Source organism: Durio zibethinus, chromosome 17, assembly GCF_047325235.1.
Source record: "Durio zibethinus cultivar Kanyao isolate XHJ-2024 chromosome 17, ASM4732523v1, whole genome shotgun sequence".
Taxonomy (NCBI): domain Eukaryota; kingdom Viridiplantae; phylum Streptophyta; class Magnoliopsida; order Malvales; family Malvaceae; genus Durio; species Durio zibethinus.
In genome coordinates, this window is record NC_143178.1 from 6,038,590 (window position 1) to 6,056,080 (window position 17,491).

Here is a 17,491-nt window from a genome sequence, read left to right on the forward strand (position 1 = left end):
GAGAGCTTAAAATTTCGCGTTCGTTAGTTTCCATACCCAACTAAAAACATCAGAAATAGTTACTATATATATATTTAGTATTTTGTTTCATTGATATATAGAAACTAAGTGAAGAAGTTGCTGATTTCGTTTATTAAACTTTTTTATGTAAGAATGAAAGCAAAAGTTTAATAGTCAAAGCCCCCATTTAGTAATAAACTTCATTTTATAAAATCAACTTTGTTCATATACTGGGCTTTTGTTAAAGTTTTTGGCATAATTCATGATCAGCTGACCACTAGTGTTTCCAATAATGGTTTCGGCTGCAGGCCTAGTTCTTCGAATGAGCTTTGTACTATAGTAGTCAGTCCCACACCAAAGTTAGTCATTAAGTTGTTTTGGACTCTTTTGGTAATTCCCAAATAAATCAATAATTTTAAAAATTGGGTACACTTTTCCCGTGGATCTGGTGAATTCAGATCCCTTCTTGTCCAAATAGGCTAAAAGCCCAAATAAATGCACCAAAGAAATCAAGGGTAACCCAATGGCAGCTGAACTATATGATCAATTCGATTTAAGCTCGGTTCAGAATTTCCATGCTAGAGCCCGTCATTGTTTAACAGTGTGCTTCTTTCTTCCCAATCATGGACTTAATCCACCTTCTTAAGCCAGCATTAGAGTCAAAACGACAATTTAGTGTAGTGTTTTGTCCATCAATGTGTGTCGCGTGAACCATTAAGGTTGTCTGAATTTGCTTTTTGAAGCTACAAATTCGTGATTAAGGGCAAGAAATTATATTGGCCGACCTATAGTTGGAGTTTTGCGATTTCCACTGAACTACTTAAAAGTCTTAATAACCTATTTAGTTCTCTTGTTTGCCTTTTCGTTTTGTCCTCATTTTGTTATATGTGATTTTGATTGTATGAAAATATCTATTGATCATATGGATTGTTCTCAGAGAAGGTAAAAACACCCGAATCCTTCAGGTTTCGATCCGATCCGACAACTTAGGGTTAATTTTTTTTTTTTTTTTGAAAATCGGATATCGATTCGGGTCGAAGTCGGGATATGATAAAAAATTTTCGGGGTCGGGTCGAGGTAGGGTTTTAGGCAAATCCGATCCGATATATATAAAAAAAATATTTTTTTAATTTTATATTTAATTATATATATTTAATTTTATATTTATATTTAAAATGATATTTTATTAATTTCAAATCAAATCGGATCGAATTTGAATATTAAAAATAAAAAAATTATCAAATTGAATATAAATTTAAATATTATATATTTAAAATCAAATCAAATTCGAAACGAATAAAAACTCAATACATCCCGACTCATTGCCATCACTAATTATCCTTCTTTGCAGGGAGAAAAAGAATGCCTTAATTAAATAAAATCTATACCTCTTGTTTCACGTTTTATACATTCCTTTGTTTGGCAGTACTTAGGTAGGGTCGATGGTGACCCTTTTGCCAGCTTTTTTTTAAGCCAGCTGTTTGTAGGTCAGATAGGTTTGTTAAACGTCCTCAGTAAGGAACGACAATACGAGTCAACCATTTCAAATTATAATAGACAAGAATCACGGGATCTTTTTAAACTCCTTCCCTATTGTCTACAATAATAGCATTGTCAAAGTTAGGTACCAGCCTTACATAGAAACAAGCGAAAAGGGTTCTGAGTGAAATTAATAAGTTACATGTAACCCCCCACAAAGGATCCAAACTCTCTCATCATGACCTCGAATGACCTAAACTGTTTTATGCCCTCAAACAATGGACTGAATTTTCCAACAATATGATGCGAACCCAAGTGGAAAACTTCTCCATATTCTTCTATTGGAATTGTCCCTGAATTTTCGACCCTTGAATTTATGATTTTGGTACCGAGAAATGGTCCCACTCCCATGGAATCAGATAGTCATGTCAAATGCTTCCATTGAAATCAATAAGGCCCCACTCTAACCGACTACAATTAATTATACAAGTAGGCTATTACTCCCCTTTGGCCCTTCAACTTATGCTTCATTGACATCACCAAACGCCAAGGATGATGTAATAATACAGAGTACGAATTAAAAGAAAATAAAAAGGGTCAATGGAGGATAAATTGTTGGTTTATTACATGGATATTTCATAGACCACTATGTAGGTGTATAAATATCAAGAATATTTAATATCTTGCCTTAAAAAATAAAATTTTTGATCAGACCATAAAGATTTAGATTTTAGACACTGGTCATTGGCCAATAATCCTTCGTGAAAATCTCTTTATTTTGGTCTATAATTGTACCAATCAATTACATTGTCCCATTTGTACGGTCATCAAGTTGATAGACAGTAAGTGAAGCTGAATGTGACATGGACACTACTAGGCTCCTAGAAATAAACAGAGCTAGAGGCCAAAAGGCAAGGGGAAATGGAGAATGATAGATGAGCAATGCCAATGGCCCCCTTTCTCAACAGAAAGATAACTTTTGCTCTTGCACTTACGGTATATTTGGATTGAGAGAAAAGAATAAAATAAAATAAAGTAATGAAAACAGAAAAAAAAAAAAATTGTTTAGATAAATTTTTAATTTTAAAAAAAAAGTGAAAATTAAATAACTTTTAATTTTTTTTTTAGTTTTCATTTTTTTAATACTTCAATTTGAAAAAAAAGTTAAAGAAAAAAAGCTAAAAAATTTTATTTTTGTAAAGAGATTATTATATTCAACTTTTTATTAATACCAAAAGCTTAGTAAAAAAAATCTAATCACATCATAATCTTTCTGTAATTTTTTTAAAATCATTTCTTTTTTCAAATAAGTTTCACGTGTTTTTTCAATATAAAAATTTTTTATAATTTTTTGATGATTTGATCTTGATAAATGATTAAATATGAATAGACATATTTTTTAGGTTTATGAGATGTCAAAGTGATAACGTGTTGAAATTTTAATAATGACTAACAAATCCATCAATGCATGTTTGTAAAATATCTTTTTGTTTCACTTGATTAAAAATCATTAATATAGTAGTAATTATGAGGTTAGATAAGATAGCAAATATATTATGATTCAAAAATGTATTATAAAATCACAAGCAATGAAAGATTATAATTGAAAAAAATTAAAAATTATTATAATGAATCATTTTGTTTCTTTTTCACTCTTTATTCACATAATGATTGTTAGAATTAATTTCTTTACTTTCTTTTTATTAATTTTAATTATCCAAACAAAGGTTATATGTATCTTTTCTTTTAAAAAAAAATATTTTTCTTTTCTTTCCTTTCCTTTCTTTCCTTTATTAATATTTATTCAAACGTAGCATTAATGCAAAACAAACCCATTAATTGTTTAGTGTGTAATGTTACCTCTGCTCCTTTTACAAATTAACCAAACAACAAACTTGCTTTGTATCAAATATTATCTCTTCTGTTGCTAATAACCCCATAGCCCATAGGCCATATCTCTTCTTGGCTCTAATTTTTTGAAGCTAAATGGGTAATTGTTGGGCTCCTCTTAGACGAAGTGAAGGTTGTTGCCTGAGAGCTGTTGACGCCAAGCCTGATCAGAAAGTTTTGCAGGGGTGAAAATGGATGGAAGAAATTAGAGTTCATGAGAGCACCACTTCTTGTTAAAGATATATTGGAGAAGTTTTCAGGGTCGGGTATTGGTTTATCAAAGACGGTTACACAGCATTTCCCGCTTAACTACGAGTTGAAGATAGGGAAGGTTTACTACATTCTTCCTTCAGTTGATCCAGTTGGAGATCCAACTCCTGAAAGTAATTCATCCATGGCTGATACACGACAAGCCGATTGTGTTAAGAGAATAAAAGTTGTTATAACAAAGCAAGAGCTTCAGCAATTGTTGACGAAGCAAATATCGGTTGAGGAGGTTCTTGCAGGGCTTGAGAATAGAAATGGTAATTTTGTTGTATCTCCTAGACATTGGAAGCCAAAACTCGAATCTATCTCGGAAGAAAAAGAGTGATAGTTAATAGAGTAACTAGATTTTCAGCTGTCCCGCTAACTCTTTGAACTTCAGGGCAACATATATTTTAGGTCCTGAAAAAAAGAATGATATAATCGAATGGCCTGAAATCACAAGAAATTGTGGCGTAAACAGAGTTTATCATTTCCATTCGCTTTCAGCGCAGCATAATTTTGCGAGTTTGATATTGTGAAACAAGAATGAACAATGATTTTATGATATCTTTCTTAGTTGTTAGTCTTTGCCTAACACTCAGAAGCTAGAACGTTGTTGCATGTTAACAGGTCTAATCACTACTGCAACGGGTTTTTCATGTATTCCCCTTTTTCTTGACTTACTGTAGATGTGATAACATTTCAGCAAATATTTGGAAATTGAGAATTTGTTAAGACCGATTTGATGCCCTGAGAAAATGGGAAATTTCAATTTCTGAATCTGTTTCATTGTTAAAACAAAGCTAAGAAAATGTCCATAGCAGGCTAGGGAGAGGGTTTTTTTTTTTTTTTTTTCATTAGAAACCATTTTGAACTGTTACCATCACTATTATTTATGGCATCATAAAGCCGTGAATTGGACAGGCAATTGGAATTGATGAGGACCTAAAGAGAAAGAGAAGATGACCAGCTACAGACTTCCTACCGAGAGTATTCATAGCTTCAAAAGAAATGATCATATATCCCATTAGTATTTACGTAAACTTACATTTACAAAAACTTTCTTATGCAAAGTATAAAATCAAAAGCATCATAGCAGGTTCTACACAAAATTTAAGATCGCGTAAGATAAAAAAACAAAGGCACCTTCTTAAAACCCGCAAGCGTTTTACTGAATTTCTACATCAATAACCTTGCGCTCAACTTTTGTCTTAGGAATGGAGATGAAGAGAATTCCATTCTTCAGCTCTGCCTTGATCTTATCTTTCTCACAGTTGTCTGGTAGTTGGAGACTAGTATCATAGGAACAGTAGCTCCTATTTGTCCAAGAATTATCTCCTTCCTCCTTTTTCTGCTCTGCCTTGATAACTAGAATATCGTCCTCTATGGAAACCTTAACGTTCTCTTTTGCAAGTCCTGGCATGTCAAATCGCATTTTGATCTCATATTCATCATCTTTGATCTCCCAAGGTGCACGCATCGCTCCTGTTCGGGTGCCCGGCAATGTCATGGCATCCTCAAACATCCGGTCCATTGTGTCTAGCATTTGACGCATTGATCTCATAGGAGACAAGGAGTCCAACAAACCTGTCAACCATGGATCAAGTTAAAATATTCTGAAGAATCAGAGGCAAGATTGGCCCCAAATTTTGAAAAAGGAATTAATCAATCGAGCCTTTCTCCACACTCTATGGTAAAATTCATTATAACAAGCCATATTAATGATTCAGCTGTAACAAACAAATGTCGAGCTACTGATATAAAGAAAACTGTACAAATGAAAAAGAGCTAAATACTTACCAAAAGGAGAGATATCCACAGCCAACCGTTTAGGCCTCTTCTCGACAGCTGTCCCTTGATTATCTTTGTTAACGTGCACGTCCACTGACGTATCTTTGTTATCCCCTGCGGCCTGTGCCCTTACAATAGACAGCCGGCTGCTGCAAGAATTCTTGGACGGAAAAGACACAGAGAATGGCATTATAACTTTAATGGAACAAGGCTTAACCCTGTTTGATACCATTGGTGAAAATGACCAAGACAAAGTTGAAGTCATTGTTATAACAAAGACTTTGAGAACTAAGAGGTAGCTAGGAGACTGAATAATAAAGAGAGCTTTAATGACTATTTGTTTGAACTGCTAAAGATAGGGAGGAGGACGGTGAATATATATAGGCCAACGGAGGAGACTCTGTTCTGTGCATGGCAAAAAGCAGGGGAAGTTTGGAGAGGGATCTTGAAAGTTTGAGTGAGGGTGTGAAGGTTCTGGACCCAACATCTGGACCTGTCGTTACTCGCAATATATTTAGGCTATCTAGTCTTTCCGGAAACATCCAGGATTTACATCTTAGGGGGCAAGAAAAGGATATTTCTACATTGATCCTTATTTTCTCAGATAAGCCATTACTTTTTACTGTCTTCCTTAGGAAACCTTGCGTTAGATTCTCTTAAGGGGACGTTTTGGTTGGAGGACTTTCCTTTTCGGAATTTTATTTTTTATAATTTGATTTTTTATTTTGATTCATGCAAATATAATTGTTGAATTTTTAAGATTTTTAATATTATCAAAAAGTAAAAAAGTAGGGAGAATTAAAAAATCTCTCCTAATTTTTTAAGATTTTAGAGAGAAAATAAAATTTGTTTTTCACTTAATTATATTTTTAGATTATATAAACAGTAATATTTACCTTAAAAATATAGTAAATTATAAAATATTATTAAAATAATTTTTTTCTTAAAATAGTTTAAATAAATATTATGTTTTTAATACAATGCTATTGAAATCTTTATAAAAGTTATGATTAAAAATACGATTTTTCTTGAAAAGATAAAAAAAATATTTTTCATAATTTAATAAAGACGATGTTTCTAAAATAAAATAACATAATTTTTGTCAAAAATATGAAAAAATTTAGTTTTCAAAACTTAATAAAAACAATATTTTTACGATAAAAAACACAATCTTAGACAATATTTTTAAGATATAAATGTAATTTTTGTTAAAAATATGAAAAAAAATATTTTTTAAAATTTAATAAAAAATGTTTCTAATATAAAAAATGCAATTTTTATTAATAAGATGATATTTTTAAAATAAAGATGCAATCTTTGTTAAAAATAACGATATTTTTTAAATAAAAATGTAATTTTTATTGAAATTATAAAAAATTATTTTTTAAAATTTAAAAATAAAATATCTTTACTTAATATTATTACATATAAAATCTAAAATACATTAATTTAATATTATTACACATGAAATTTGTTTTGAAGGATCTGTCCTTTAAAACTCTGAGATTGCTACTCTTTTCTAACTCCCACGTAATCCTCATCGTGAAGATTGATATGCATATTTTTTATGCATAAAGTTAATTAATGTTATGATAATAATTAAAATTATAAAATTATTTTTATTAAAAATATAAAAATTTATTTTAAAAATTAATAAAAATAATGTGTTATTCATATATTATTAAAAATAATATAAAAAAATTTTATTAAATAATCTTTCATTAAACTAAATATAAAAATTTTACATTCCTATATCATCGAGACTTAATAATCACATTTTTTTTAAATCATTTTATTCCTAAATCACTTTTTCTCTTAAAATCCACAAATCCATTAGCAAATCACTGATTCCGACCAAAGTGCTCAAGTATGCAAGATCATTTTTTGTTTTGCTTCCATCGGAGAATCTAATCCTCTTTAAAAGCTGAGAAAAGAACAAAGACAAGACAAGGGTATGAAAAAATATATATATATATTGTCTCTAAAATCCTTCAAAATTCTTTTTGGCGCTTCCTGTCCCTGTCATCGAAGAAAAGAACCGAAAGAAAGTGAAAGGGAAAACAGTAAAAAAATATTGGAAGTTTTGTGGGGTAATGCAACTGTTGCATCAAAATAGGTCGCCTATATAGCGGTGTTCAGGTTGTTTTGATTCCATTACAGAAAAATGTTTCCATCATTGGAAAGGCATGTGATTGTGTTAATAAAATTTTTTTTAATGAAAATTGCATGCGATCATACATGCATTTGGATAATCTTAGGAAGTTTCAACTCACATACGAGTTCAAATTGTTCAAATTTCGAAACGTAAATTATTATATTAAAATCCTAAATCTTAGAACCCTTAAACCTACATGATGAATCGAGCACATATTTTACCCCCAAAAATATTCTCCCCGCTCTTCCTGTCCAGGCTGTTCTGCTATTGGCAATTACCCTGAACGAGCAAGTGTATGGGGAAATGAAGGCTGTTGTTAATTAGTGACTGTATGGCAGGAGCAGTAAAATGCGAATCCGAGAAGTTTCATACAGGCGACCATACATTTTCAGAGTTTAGAAAATTGAATCTGAGGGTGTAGTCCTAAGTCTTTATTAATGGGGCTCCAAAAATAAAAAGGTCAAGATTTTGACTGGTCTATCCACTGAGCAACCTCTGTCATTCTGCCCACTATCATTTTCCCCTGTAATAATCAGTTCTCTTTTTTAAATTAATTCACCTTTCAGAACCTGAAATTGTCTTGATTTTGTAATTTTAACCAATCCCAACATACCTCGTTTAACGAGAAATTTCCTGACTACTTTTAATTTTAATCATTAATAAATTGCCACGTATGATTTATTGACAATTACTATCTCTTAAAACTCAACGGACACTTCTTAGCACGTGGAAGGCCCAGAGAAAGCCGTATTCTTTGGTCGTTGTTACAAGCTGAAAGTACCTCTTTGAGAAACATGAAAGCAAATGCTTTTACCTCTCTTACCCCATCCAACTTTCAGCATTATCGAGGCTACTCACTTTTTTTACGTTGTCTGAAACTGTCTGACACATAACTCTATTTGTGTTCTCCACGGTCCACTCCACAAGAAAACATCATATCTTTTAGCACTACACACTGCCCACAATAACGTTACGAAGCTTAATATAATGCAGTGTCCGTTCCCGAATGGAAGAACTAGCTAGCAATGCTATGCACCTATGCCCAGTTGGATCCAACATAGATAGTGTTTTGTTCCTTTCCTTTCAATTATATCTGTGGACCTTTTGCATTTAAAGATACCAACTACTCCATATGAAGAAGCTCCAATGAGGCTATGAAAGAAAAACTCCATTCTTTTCTTATATTCTGCATTATATATAGCTGGCTTAATTTAGCTTTGCTTTGCTTTTTGTGTCAACTCTTCTATGGGGAAGATTGGAGGAAACTCTTGGTTGACTGCAATGAAGAAAGCTTTTAGGTCTCCTACAAAGGAAAATGAGAAGAGAAGCTGTAGAATGAGAGAAGATAGCGAACAAGAGGAAGAAGAGAAGGTTAATCTTCATAAATTTTCCCTCTGTTTTGTTTTTCTTTTTGTTTCTTGAATATATGTATGCAATAAAATTTGAATTAATTTTCTTTTTCTTGGTTTGCGCAGAAAAGAGGAAAACGAAGATGGATTTTCAAGAAGCCGTCGTGTCAGGAAACAGTAATACAACACAGTGAAGAAAGGACCACAACTACAACTGCTAATGCTAAAGCGACCACCAATCCAGAAACCTCGGTACTGAATGCTATTCCTGAAGCTGAGGAAAGACACGCCATTGCAGTGGCCATAGCCACCACAGCAGCTGCTCAAGCAGCAGTAGCAACAGCCCAAGCAGCTGTAGAAGTTGTTCGCCTCACGAGGCCTTCCATTTTCGTCAGGGAACACATTGCTGCCGTTCTTATACAGGCAGCTTTCAGAGGATGTCTGGTAATGGAATACTAGTAATTAGTTTGTTTGTTGCACTTTAAATTTGTCACAAGTAAAGATATTAGGAATAACCAATATATAGTCGTGATTTTGAAGGCAAGGAGAGCTCTCAGAGCACTCAAGGGGCTGGTGAAGCTGCAAGCCTTGGTGAGAGGCCAAAATGTTCGAAAGCGAGCAAATATTACTCTTAGATGCATGGAGGCTATGGATCGAGTGCAAGCCCGAGTGCGTAATCAACGTAAGCGGCTTTCGGCGCATGAAGGAAGCAGAGACTCCATATTCAGTGACCCCACCAGCTTATGGAGCTCGCATCTGTTAGACAGGAAGTCCATTGTAAGAAATACTACTTAAAGATGACTTGCATTAAGCTTCAACTGGCAGCAACCTGTTGTGTTTTTTTTTATATTGGCCTTGTAAGTTGTGGTGCAGTCTAAGGAAGAAAGCAGCAAGGTCGATGATTGGATCCATTGGAACGAGCACCCGAAAACACCGGAGGAGATTCAGGCCATTGTGCAGAAAAAAAAGGAAGCTACCTCGAAACGTGAAAGAGCTCTTGCGCATGCCTTCTCTCACCAGGTTGATGTTTCGGTCCCTGACCTGTCTTTACATGACTGATGTATTCTTTACTAAATTTGCGAAATAACTAATGAAACTATTTCCTGCATCCGTTTCCTGAAAAAGATTTGGAGAACTGACAGAGACACTGTCGAAAGTGAGGAAGAGCTTGACGAGGAAACCAGATGGGTTGATCGGTGGACAACAAGGAAGCAATGGGAGAGTACTGGCAGAATGTCGTGTGGCCAAATAGATCCCATAAAAACAGTTGAAATTGACACCTCTAGACCTTACTCTTACTCAGCCCTCCATTACCAAAAATCCATCCTTCAATATCACTACCAACAACAAAGGCCTAGTCCATTTTTTGTCGCGTCCCCTCTCCACAAAGTCAACAACAGTCTCCCCACTTGCTCAATCACCCCATCTCCGTCAAAAGCAAAGCCTCTCCAAATGTACTCAGCTAGCCCTCGCTACCTCAAAGAAGAGAAGAGCCACCCATCACCCCATACGCCAAACTCAGGATCCTACAACCATACAATGAGTGGTAATGCTGGGGCTCCTGCAGCAATGCCTAACTATATGGCTGCTACAGCATCTGCTAAGTCTCGGTTTCGGTCACAAAGTGCACCAAAGCAGAGCCTTCAACCCCAGAAAGGGAGAAAGTGGGATCAGCCAAAAAACGTCTGTCATTTCCAGTCCCTGACCAATGTGGTGTTGAGGGGAGGAAAGATCAAGTTTATGATTATAATTAGGGGAGTCCAAGGCATAGGAGCCGTTATGGAGGCCATTTTGGCATGGAGCAGAAATCCAACATTTCTTCTTGTTATGCATGTAGTCTTGGCGAAGAAATCTTTCCACCTTCAACAAATGATCTTAGGAAGTGGTGGAGGTAAACAATGCGATTGCTCCATTGCTTGAGGTGAAAAAGAACAAAGGCAAAGCTGGTGATAATTACCAATTTTTATTCCAATGAGAAAGCTAGGCCTAGAACTGCATGTAGATGATGGGAGCCAATTATCATGACAGTGTCTCGAGAAGTATCTTATTTGGCAATTGATTATTAAAGCTTCTATTATCATCTATTATCATCATAGCAAGTTCATCAAGCAACCTCACTGGACCACTTAAGAAATTAAACAATCAATGTCAGTCGTCTTACAGAAACATTTTGGAACTTTCATTTTCAGTACACGAAAATAGCACAGCTTTGCCCACATGGCATTTTGAAAAATTTTTCTGTTCCTGCACATCATTTTTTTGGATGAAGTATAAATTTTGTATTCATCTAAAGAAAGCCGGAATGTCCTGCTACAAAACGACGACCAGGATTTTTTTAATCATGAAAGGAAGTTTTTATCATGCAAATAAGATTGTGCTATTCAATGACTCATCAATAATTCCAAAATCAGCAGGCAGCAACTTACAAGATTAAATATTCAGCAGTGCTCAAGAGAATCAAGAACGATATGCAAGTTATAAGTAAACTCTAAAATGTATGCATAAAGCTACACTAAGCTTGGCAGAATGCTAACAACAACGTACCTAATTATACAGAATCAATGGACAGCACTACAACAAATTTATCATTACCTTATTCATGTCAAATCAACCATCGTTCGGTTGAGGCAGTGACTCCAAGAATAGTCGTTTAGTCGAGAGGATTATATAAGGTTCTGCCATGGTGCCATTCCCATAGTCTCCTCAAGCTAGTCTCTTAGTGGGGTGAGAGAAATTCCAAACTCATCAATAGATATGAGAATTTTTTTTCTTGAAAGAGTTGCTCCACATGAAACGCTAATAGCTGGTGCAACAAACAGTGGCTTGCCGCTGTCCAACTCCAATGCTCGCACGCTGCGCAATGACATCAGCCCATCGACGAAGCTCAATTTGAAGCTCATTTGTCACCGATTGTTTTTTTAGCTGGACCATTCAGCCTCATCAATGTAAAACATGACATCGTTAGGAAAGAATGCTCTATCAGTGAAATGCAAGGAGGCTTTGCGGCAACTGCTTTTACTCCTGCCCTTACAAGAAAACTGTGGCAGAGACACCAAACTATATGGCCGCTATACTTCAATAACCAGCAAAGAGCAAAAGCAACCATAATCCATATTCCATAGGCTTCTCATATTTTTTTCGCCCCGAGTTTTCTCTTGGGATAATCTTAGGCCTAAGGCGTTAACTTGAGGCCTAAACCCGTACTGTAGTCTGGCTGGTTCCCCATAGGATTCCCGAGAATGGGCCTCCCGGGTGCATGCGACATTCAGCCGAAGAGGTTTGCGTGACTCCAATATCAAATTTTAGTAGCCGCCGGATACTCGACTTTAGCTGATGAAACGAGCAATTTTGCTGAACTATACAATAGAATGGACGCGAATATTTTAGCATAAGCTCTGTTTTCTGTGCGAGTCAGTTAATAAAAAGAGAGGACGAATGAATGATGATAAACTCGTTAAATTACGACATTAACAGCTTCTTTCCTTTGTCGGGTTTAGTTTCGGTGGCCTAAAACTAAAGGGCATTCATCAAGATTTTTTAATCTTTTCGTGCTTGTTATAGTTGGTTATAAAATTTTAAACCCTTATATAACTGGAAAACAAAAAAAAATAAAATGTGGCGGCAAAATAATTTTAAAAAAATGAGAAAAAAGAGTTTTGTATAGTTTCGATCAAGTAATTTGATTGAGATCGATTCATTATCCGATTAAGCCAAAATTTTATTAATGTTTACGACTTATTATTTTTCAGTTTGTATGGTAGAGATCGGATTTTGAATTTTTACTTACTGATTTCGTGAGTATTTGGTAATATCTAAATTTGTTGAGATTTTTTTAATTTTCTCTTTCAAGATTATTTTTTTATCAAGATTGTTTAATCTTAAGATATTGTGGTTGTATACCTTTAATTCTAATTAGAAAAAACTTTGTATTTTCATTATTTTGATAGTGAAAATTATTTGTTGTTACTTGTGATTTTTACTATTCATTTTATAGAGGGCTTTCATGTAAATTGCTTGTGTCATGTGCTTGTAGTTTGGTAATTTATTTGTTAACTCTATTTGTTTGATTCCTATTAGATTCACACAAGAGAGTGATAATTTGATTCTTTTTTTACTGCGTGACATATTTAATTTGAATATTATTTGAGATTATTTTATCATATTAGAGCACTCTGATAATTCGTAGGCAATTTACTGAATGTGTGAAATAATTAGTAGCGAGTGTGTGGAATCGAAACACCTAAGCAGAAAATGTACTGAATCAATCTATGATGAAGTGTAAGGTTAAGGCCATGATTGAGGCCGAGCTTGAGAGGCATTGAAACAATCTAGGCAGAGAGCCATGTTGTGTGCTATGATTGAGTCCAAGCTTAAGAAACATCGAGACAACCTAAACCCATAAAGAGGCAAGGTCGAATGTTGGGCCTAAGGTGCACTGAGACCATCCAAGACGTGAAGTTACCTGACCAAAAATTAGGTGTTGATAAAACTTACTCACATTGGAGAGTTGAGGTATTGTTGAGGAGATATGTCAAACTTAGAGCTCACATGAGTACACTAGAGAGTCCATACATATATGTTAGATACTACTTGAGCCCAAAAACTTTTTTAGTATGTTCTCATGAGCTCTAAGTGTGACTTATCTCTCCATTAACTGGTATTAGAGTTAAAGGTTCGACTTGGATGTAACGAATATATGGAATCGAAATACCTAAAAAAGTAATGTACTAAATCAATCTATGATGAAATGCAAGGTTAAGACCGTGATTAAGGCTAAGTTTGAGAGGCATAGAGACAATCTAGACCTACATAGAGGTAAGGTTGAATACCAGGCCTAAGGTGGGCTTAAGATGCACCAACATCATCCAAGATGTGAAGTTGTCTAGACCAAAAAAAGGTATTGTTAGAATTTATTCACATAAGGACCGAGATAAAATTTGATAAGAATTCACAAATAAACGAAAAAAATTATTGAGATAAAGTTCATATATAAATAAAAAATCTCACATCATTAAAAAATATAAATGAAATATTTTATATATACATGAAAAATTTAAAAATTTAATAACTTAAGTTTTTGAGCTCAAATATTGTTTAATATGAATATATAAACTTTCTGATATGCTCCTATTAGCTCCAAAATATGACTTACTTTCCCAACTTCCTTTGCATTCGCTGGCTCGGACTGGGGTTTCCTTGGTTCATTCATTTTAGAATCTTAAACAAATCGACGGCCATCGGATCGCAATTCTCAACCCAAGTTCATGTCATCTCGTTATAATGGACCGCTTAATTCCTTTTCGCAGCGAAGAACATGTCAAACCACAACACGCTGTGGTTGTCTGGCTCTGGCTGACTCAGGGTACAAAAACATGTCAAACCACTAGAGCCCTTCTCTTCTTTAGTAAGGAAGAAGGAGCTTCGACTTCCGAGCAGGTCCAAACTACCAACTATCAGCAACTCCAAACAAAGGTTTTATGTTTTTTTTCTTTTTTGGAAAATATATTCACTGATAGAGTTGAATTAAATCACCAAATTTCCATTAAAAAGAGGTTTCAAGGATCCTACTATGACACTCCTTTGTCCTTCACATATACCATCCTATCGCCCTCTTTGCAAAGATCTAAAAATCAGTATACTGTAAGTTTCCAATAATCTAACACAAACAACATTTTCAGACAAATTCTCTTCTAAGTTCACTAAATCACTATAATGAGTTCTTAAAAAAACCGGCTGATATTGCACAATTACAAATGCAAGTCAGGATATATTTAATAAACCCAACAACTAAGTTGTCAATTAAAAAAATACCAAAAAAAAAAAAAAAAGAGAACACATCCGTTTGTTGTAGTAGATTCTTTGGTTCATTAGGGAAAGACCGTCTGATAATTTCCTTTAAGCCACATCAAACCGATCTCAGGTTTGGCCTCTGAACTGGCAAGTGTTGGGCTGCTACTACCACTGCTATCAGAAAATGAAGCAAGCGTTCTTCGTAAAACACCAGCTGGTGAAGATACTGTGGACTCACTAGCGGACAAGAAGAACTTCCATTTCCGGTAATGGGAGATGATGATGGATTAGAGCTGCCTTCCATGGCTGCTGCGGCGGTGGCGATCTTGTTTGGCCTTAAAACCTCTGCGAGTGGGCCTCCAGGGGTTGAAGCAGCCCAAGAGACGGGCTAACTAGCTTGAAAGGTGTGATTTTGAAGCAAATTCATGGATCTGGTCAGACTCACTCCTAATCCCATATGAATAGGACCCATCTCATCATCTCTGATATTATTGACTCCCATTGACAGACAGTGACGAAAGCCAGAGTTTTCCATTGTGGTCACCTGATATACCCGTAGACCACGCATCAATACAGCCTCTTGGTGTACCTTCTGGGGACTTTTCTAGCGGAACTAATTCAGAGTTGATAAACAAAGAACAACTAGTGCGTTGTTGATTTTCCGTAGCAGTGAAATTTGCATATGAATTCAAGCTCAGAGGCTCCTTGTAATAATTTTGGTTGAGAACAAAGGAGTTATCAGCATTGGAGAGAGAATTTGCAGCACTTGTTCCTATTTGCATGAGATGATCCAGTAGTAGCTCTTCATTCATAATCCAGTCCGAGCTACTTCAATTAGGAAGGAAAGATACCAAAATTAGAGACAGAAACATAGAAACGTATAATCAACGCTTAAAACACACAAAAAAAGTTTTTTTTTTTTGGTGGTGGGGGGTGTAATCAAAGGAGGAAGAAAGCTTCAACTCACCTAGGTTCCTTGTAGGAAGAAACAGAGGTCACAGGCCAGAATGTTGCTGCTTTTTCACTTGGCTTATCAAGAAAACAAGTGGTCTGATTCTGCTGGAAGGGAGGAGCAAGGGTTCCAACAAACTGAGATGGAGAAGCATTCTTAGTGAGAATATTGGAGGAACATGACGGAAGAGCTTGAATGTGGGTATGGCGGGCCTTCTTGTTAGGAAGTTCCACAGCCTTTCTTGAACGGGGGCGACGTCTATGCATGTGATGCTCACAATACTTTTGGTCAGGCGCCACGTCTCTAGAGCACCTCCATTTTTTTCCATCTGTTCTCCTGCACCTCCCTGGCTCAGGATCCCGTCTACTTGCAAAGCTCAGATTTAGAGCGCCACCACCCACTGCCCACAGCAAAAAGAACAAAGTTTCTTTTTATATATATATAAATAAATAAAGTTTCTTTTTATATATATATATAAATAAATAAACCCTTAAATATCTTCGCATTGATAGAAAGCAAGCAACTCTTCACTCAGTGAATATCCAATCAGCCAACAAAACGAACAAATTTTTTCATTCAAGCAAGACATCCCAACAGTAAAGATGACAGAAATTGATCAATAAAAAGGCAAGGTTAATAGAAAAAGGGAGATTACAGGTAGAGTGGGAAGCGACTCGAACTGAGAGGCTTCCTATGATGGGAATGAGGAGATCAGGAGGCACAGGAACACAAGCCTTTATGTACTTGTATATCATAGCTTGTCTCTCAAGCTCCTTCCACTGTGCACTTGTAAAAGGAAAATCCAAAGATGCCGCCATCGCTCCTGTTATAAAAATCAAACATCCATAGTATCTGCATCAGTCAAACAGACAAAACTTTACTCTCTCTCTCTCTGCCTGCATCAGTCAAACAGACAAAACTTTACTCTCTTTCTCTCTGCCTTGCTCATTGAATAAAGATGGATTTTTTTCCTTAAATGGATTAGTAAAAATGTAATTTTTCAGAGACTTTGCATTGACTAGAAGAGAAAAAGCAAGGAAATTTCTACCTGGGAATTTGAAGGCAGTGTGAGCAGCAGAGGCTGTAGTGGGAGAAATGTCAGAAGGCTGCAAAGTCCTTAGGCTGGCAACTGCACCACCACGAGCAACAGCAACAGCAGACGTAGCAGCAGCAGAACCGTAATCACTGCTAGCAAAAACATCGTATATATTACTGGTCTTAGGCCTGTTTTTATTACTTGTGGGACCATCAGCATCAACATCACCATAACTAACTGCATAAGGTGGACATGGATGGTGATGATTATCATGGTGAACCATCGTCAGCTTCCAAGTTTATAATTTACTACTTTGCAGCTTCACACCCAAATCAACAGCTTCAATGTTCTTTGGCTGCCTTGTCCGAAACGCTAAAGCCAGTCACGGTCATAATGAATCCACTTTCCTTATTTGGGAAATTACCTTTTCCATCAAATAAACCACAATCCCCCTTGAAAAAGTCTTACCCACCTCAAACTCTATACCCTTTTGAACATGCAGATAGTGGGAAAGAGGGAGAAATTTAAAGCCAAGATTTTGCTAATGCTTATCTTTTTCCTTTTTCCTCTTCAAAGGAGACCACCACCTTATAAATCTTTTAAAAACAAGCAAATCTCTCTCTCTCTCTCTCTCTCCCTGTAAATGACTAGGTGATGTGAATACTGAGTAGTGTGATGTGGGGTCGATTTGGGATTTTAGATTTCAGATACAGATATGGGTTCCCCCCATTCTCCTCCTTTGCTTTGCTTCCATGCTTCCAACATTCGCACCACAGTAGTAGACAAAATAGTAAAAGCGATTC

General features: G+C 35.5%; 3 protein-coding genes and 1 pseudogene across 4 annotated transcripts; 2 read left to right on the forward strand and 2 right to left on the reverse strand.

The window, feature by feature from the left end:
* The first annotated feature begins 3,321 nt into the window (after nt 1-3,321).
* Nucleotides 3,322-4,088, forward strand: LOC111287622 (uncharacterized). The gene is given in 2 exon segments (XM_022878281.2): nt 3,322-3,560; nt 3,562-4,088. Coding segments are annotated over 2 exon segments (495 nt in total). The 5' UTR covers nt 3,322-3,465; the 3' UTR covers nt 3,962-4,088.
* A 524-nt stretch (nt 4,089-4,612) lies between these two features.
* LOC111287629 (small heat shock protein, chloroplastic-like) lies at nt 4,613-5,781 on the reverse strand. The gene is made up of 2 exons (XM_022878292.2): nt 5,416-5,781; nt 4,613-5,202 (listed from the first exon to the last, which is right to left on the reverse strand). The coding sequence occupies exons 1-2, from the start codon at nt 5,669-5,671 to the stop codon at nt 4,784-4,786; spliced, it is 675 nt and encodes a 224-aa protein (XP_022734027.2). The 5' UTR covers nt 5,672-5,781; the 3' UTR covers nt 4,613-4,783.
* A 2,792-nt stretch (nt 5,782-8,573) lies between these two features.
* On the forward strand, nt 8,574-11,146 carry LOC111274154 (protein IQ-DOMAIN 17-like). The gene is made up of 5 exons (XM_089745802.1): nt 8,574-8,932; nt 9,037-9,354; nt 9,451-9,687; nt 9,784-9,930; nt 10,036-11,146. Exons 1-5 carry the CDS (start codon nt 8,807-8,809, stop codon nt 10,828-10,830), a joined length of 1,623 nt encoding a protein of 540 aa, XP_089601928.1. The 5' UTR covers nt 8,574-8,806; the 3' UTR covers nt 10,831-11,146.
* A 3,499-nt stretch (nt 11,147-14,645) lies between these two features.
* On the reverse strand, nt 14,646-17,096 carry LOC111287635 (uncharacterized; annotated as a pseudogene). Its single transcript, XR_016328958.1, has 4 exons — nt 16,701-17,096; nt 16,308-16,475; nt 15,668-16,052; nt 14,646-15,528 (listed from the first exon to the last, which is right to left on the reverse strand). The product of XR_016328958.1 is annotated as an uncharacterized LOC111287635 (transcript).
* Nucleotides 17,097-17,491: the final 395 nt, after the last annotated feature.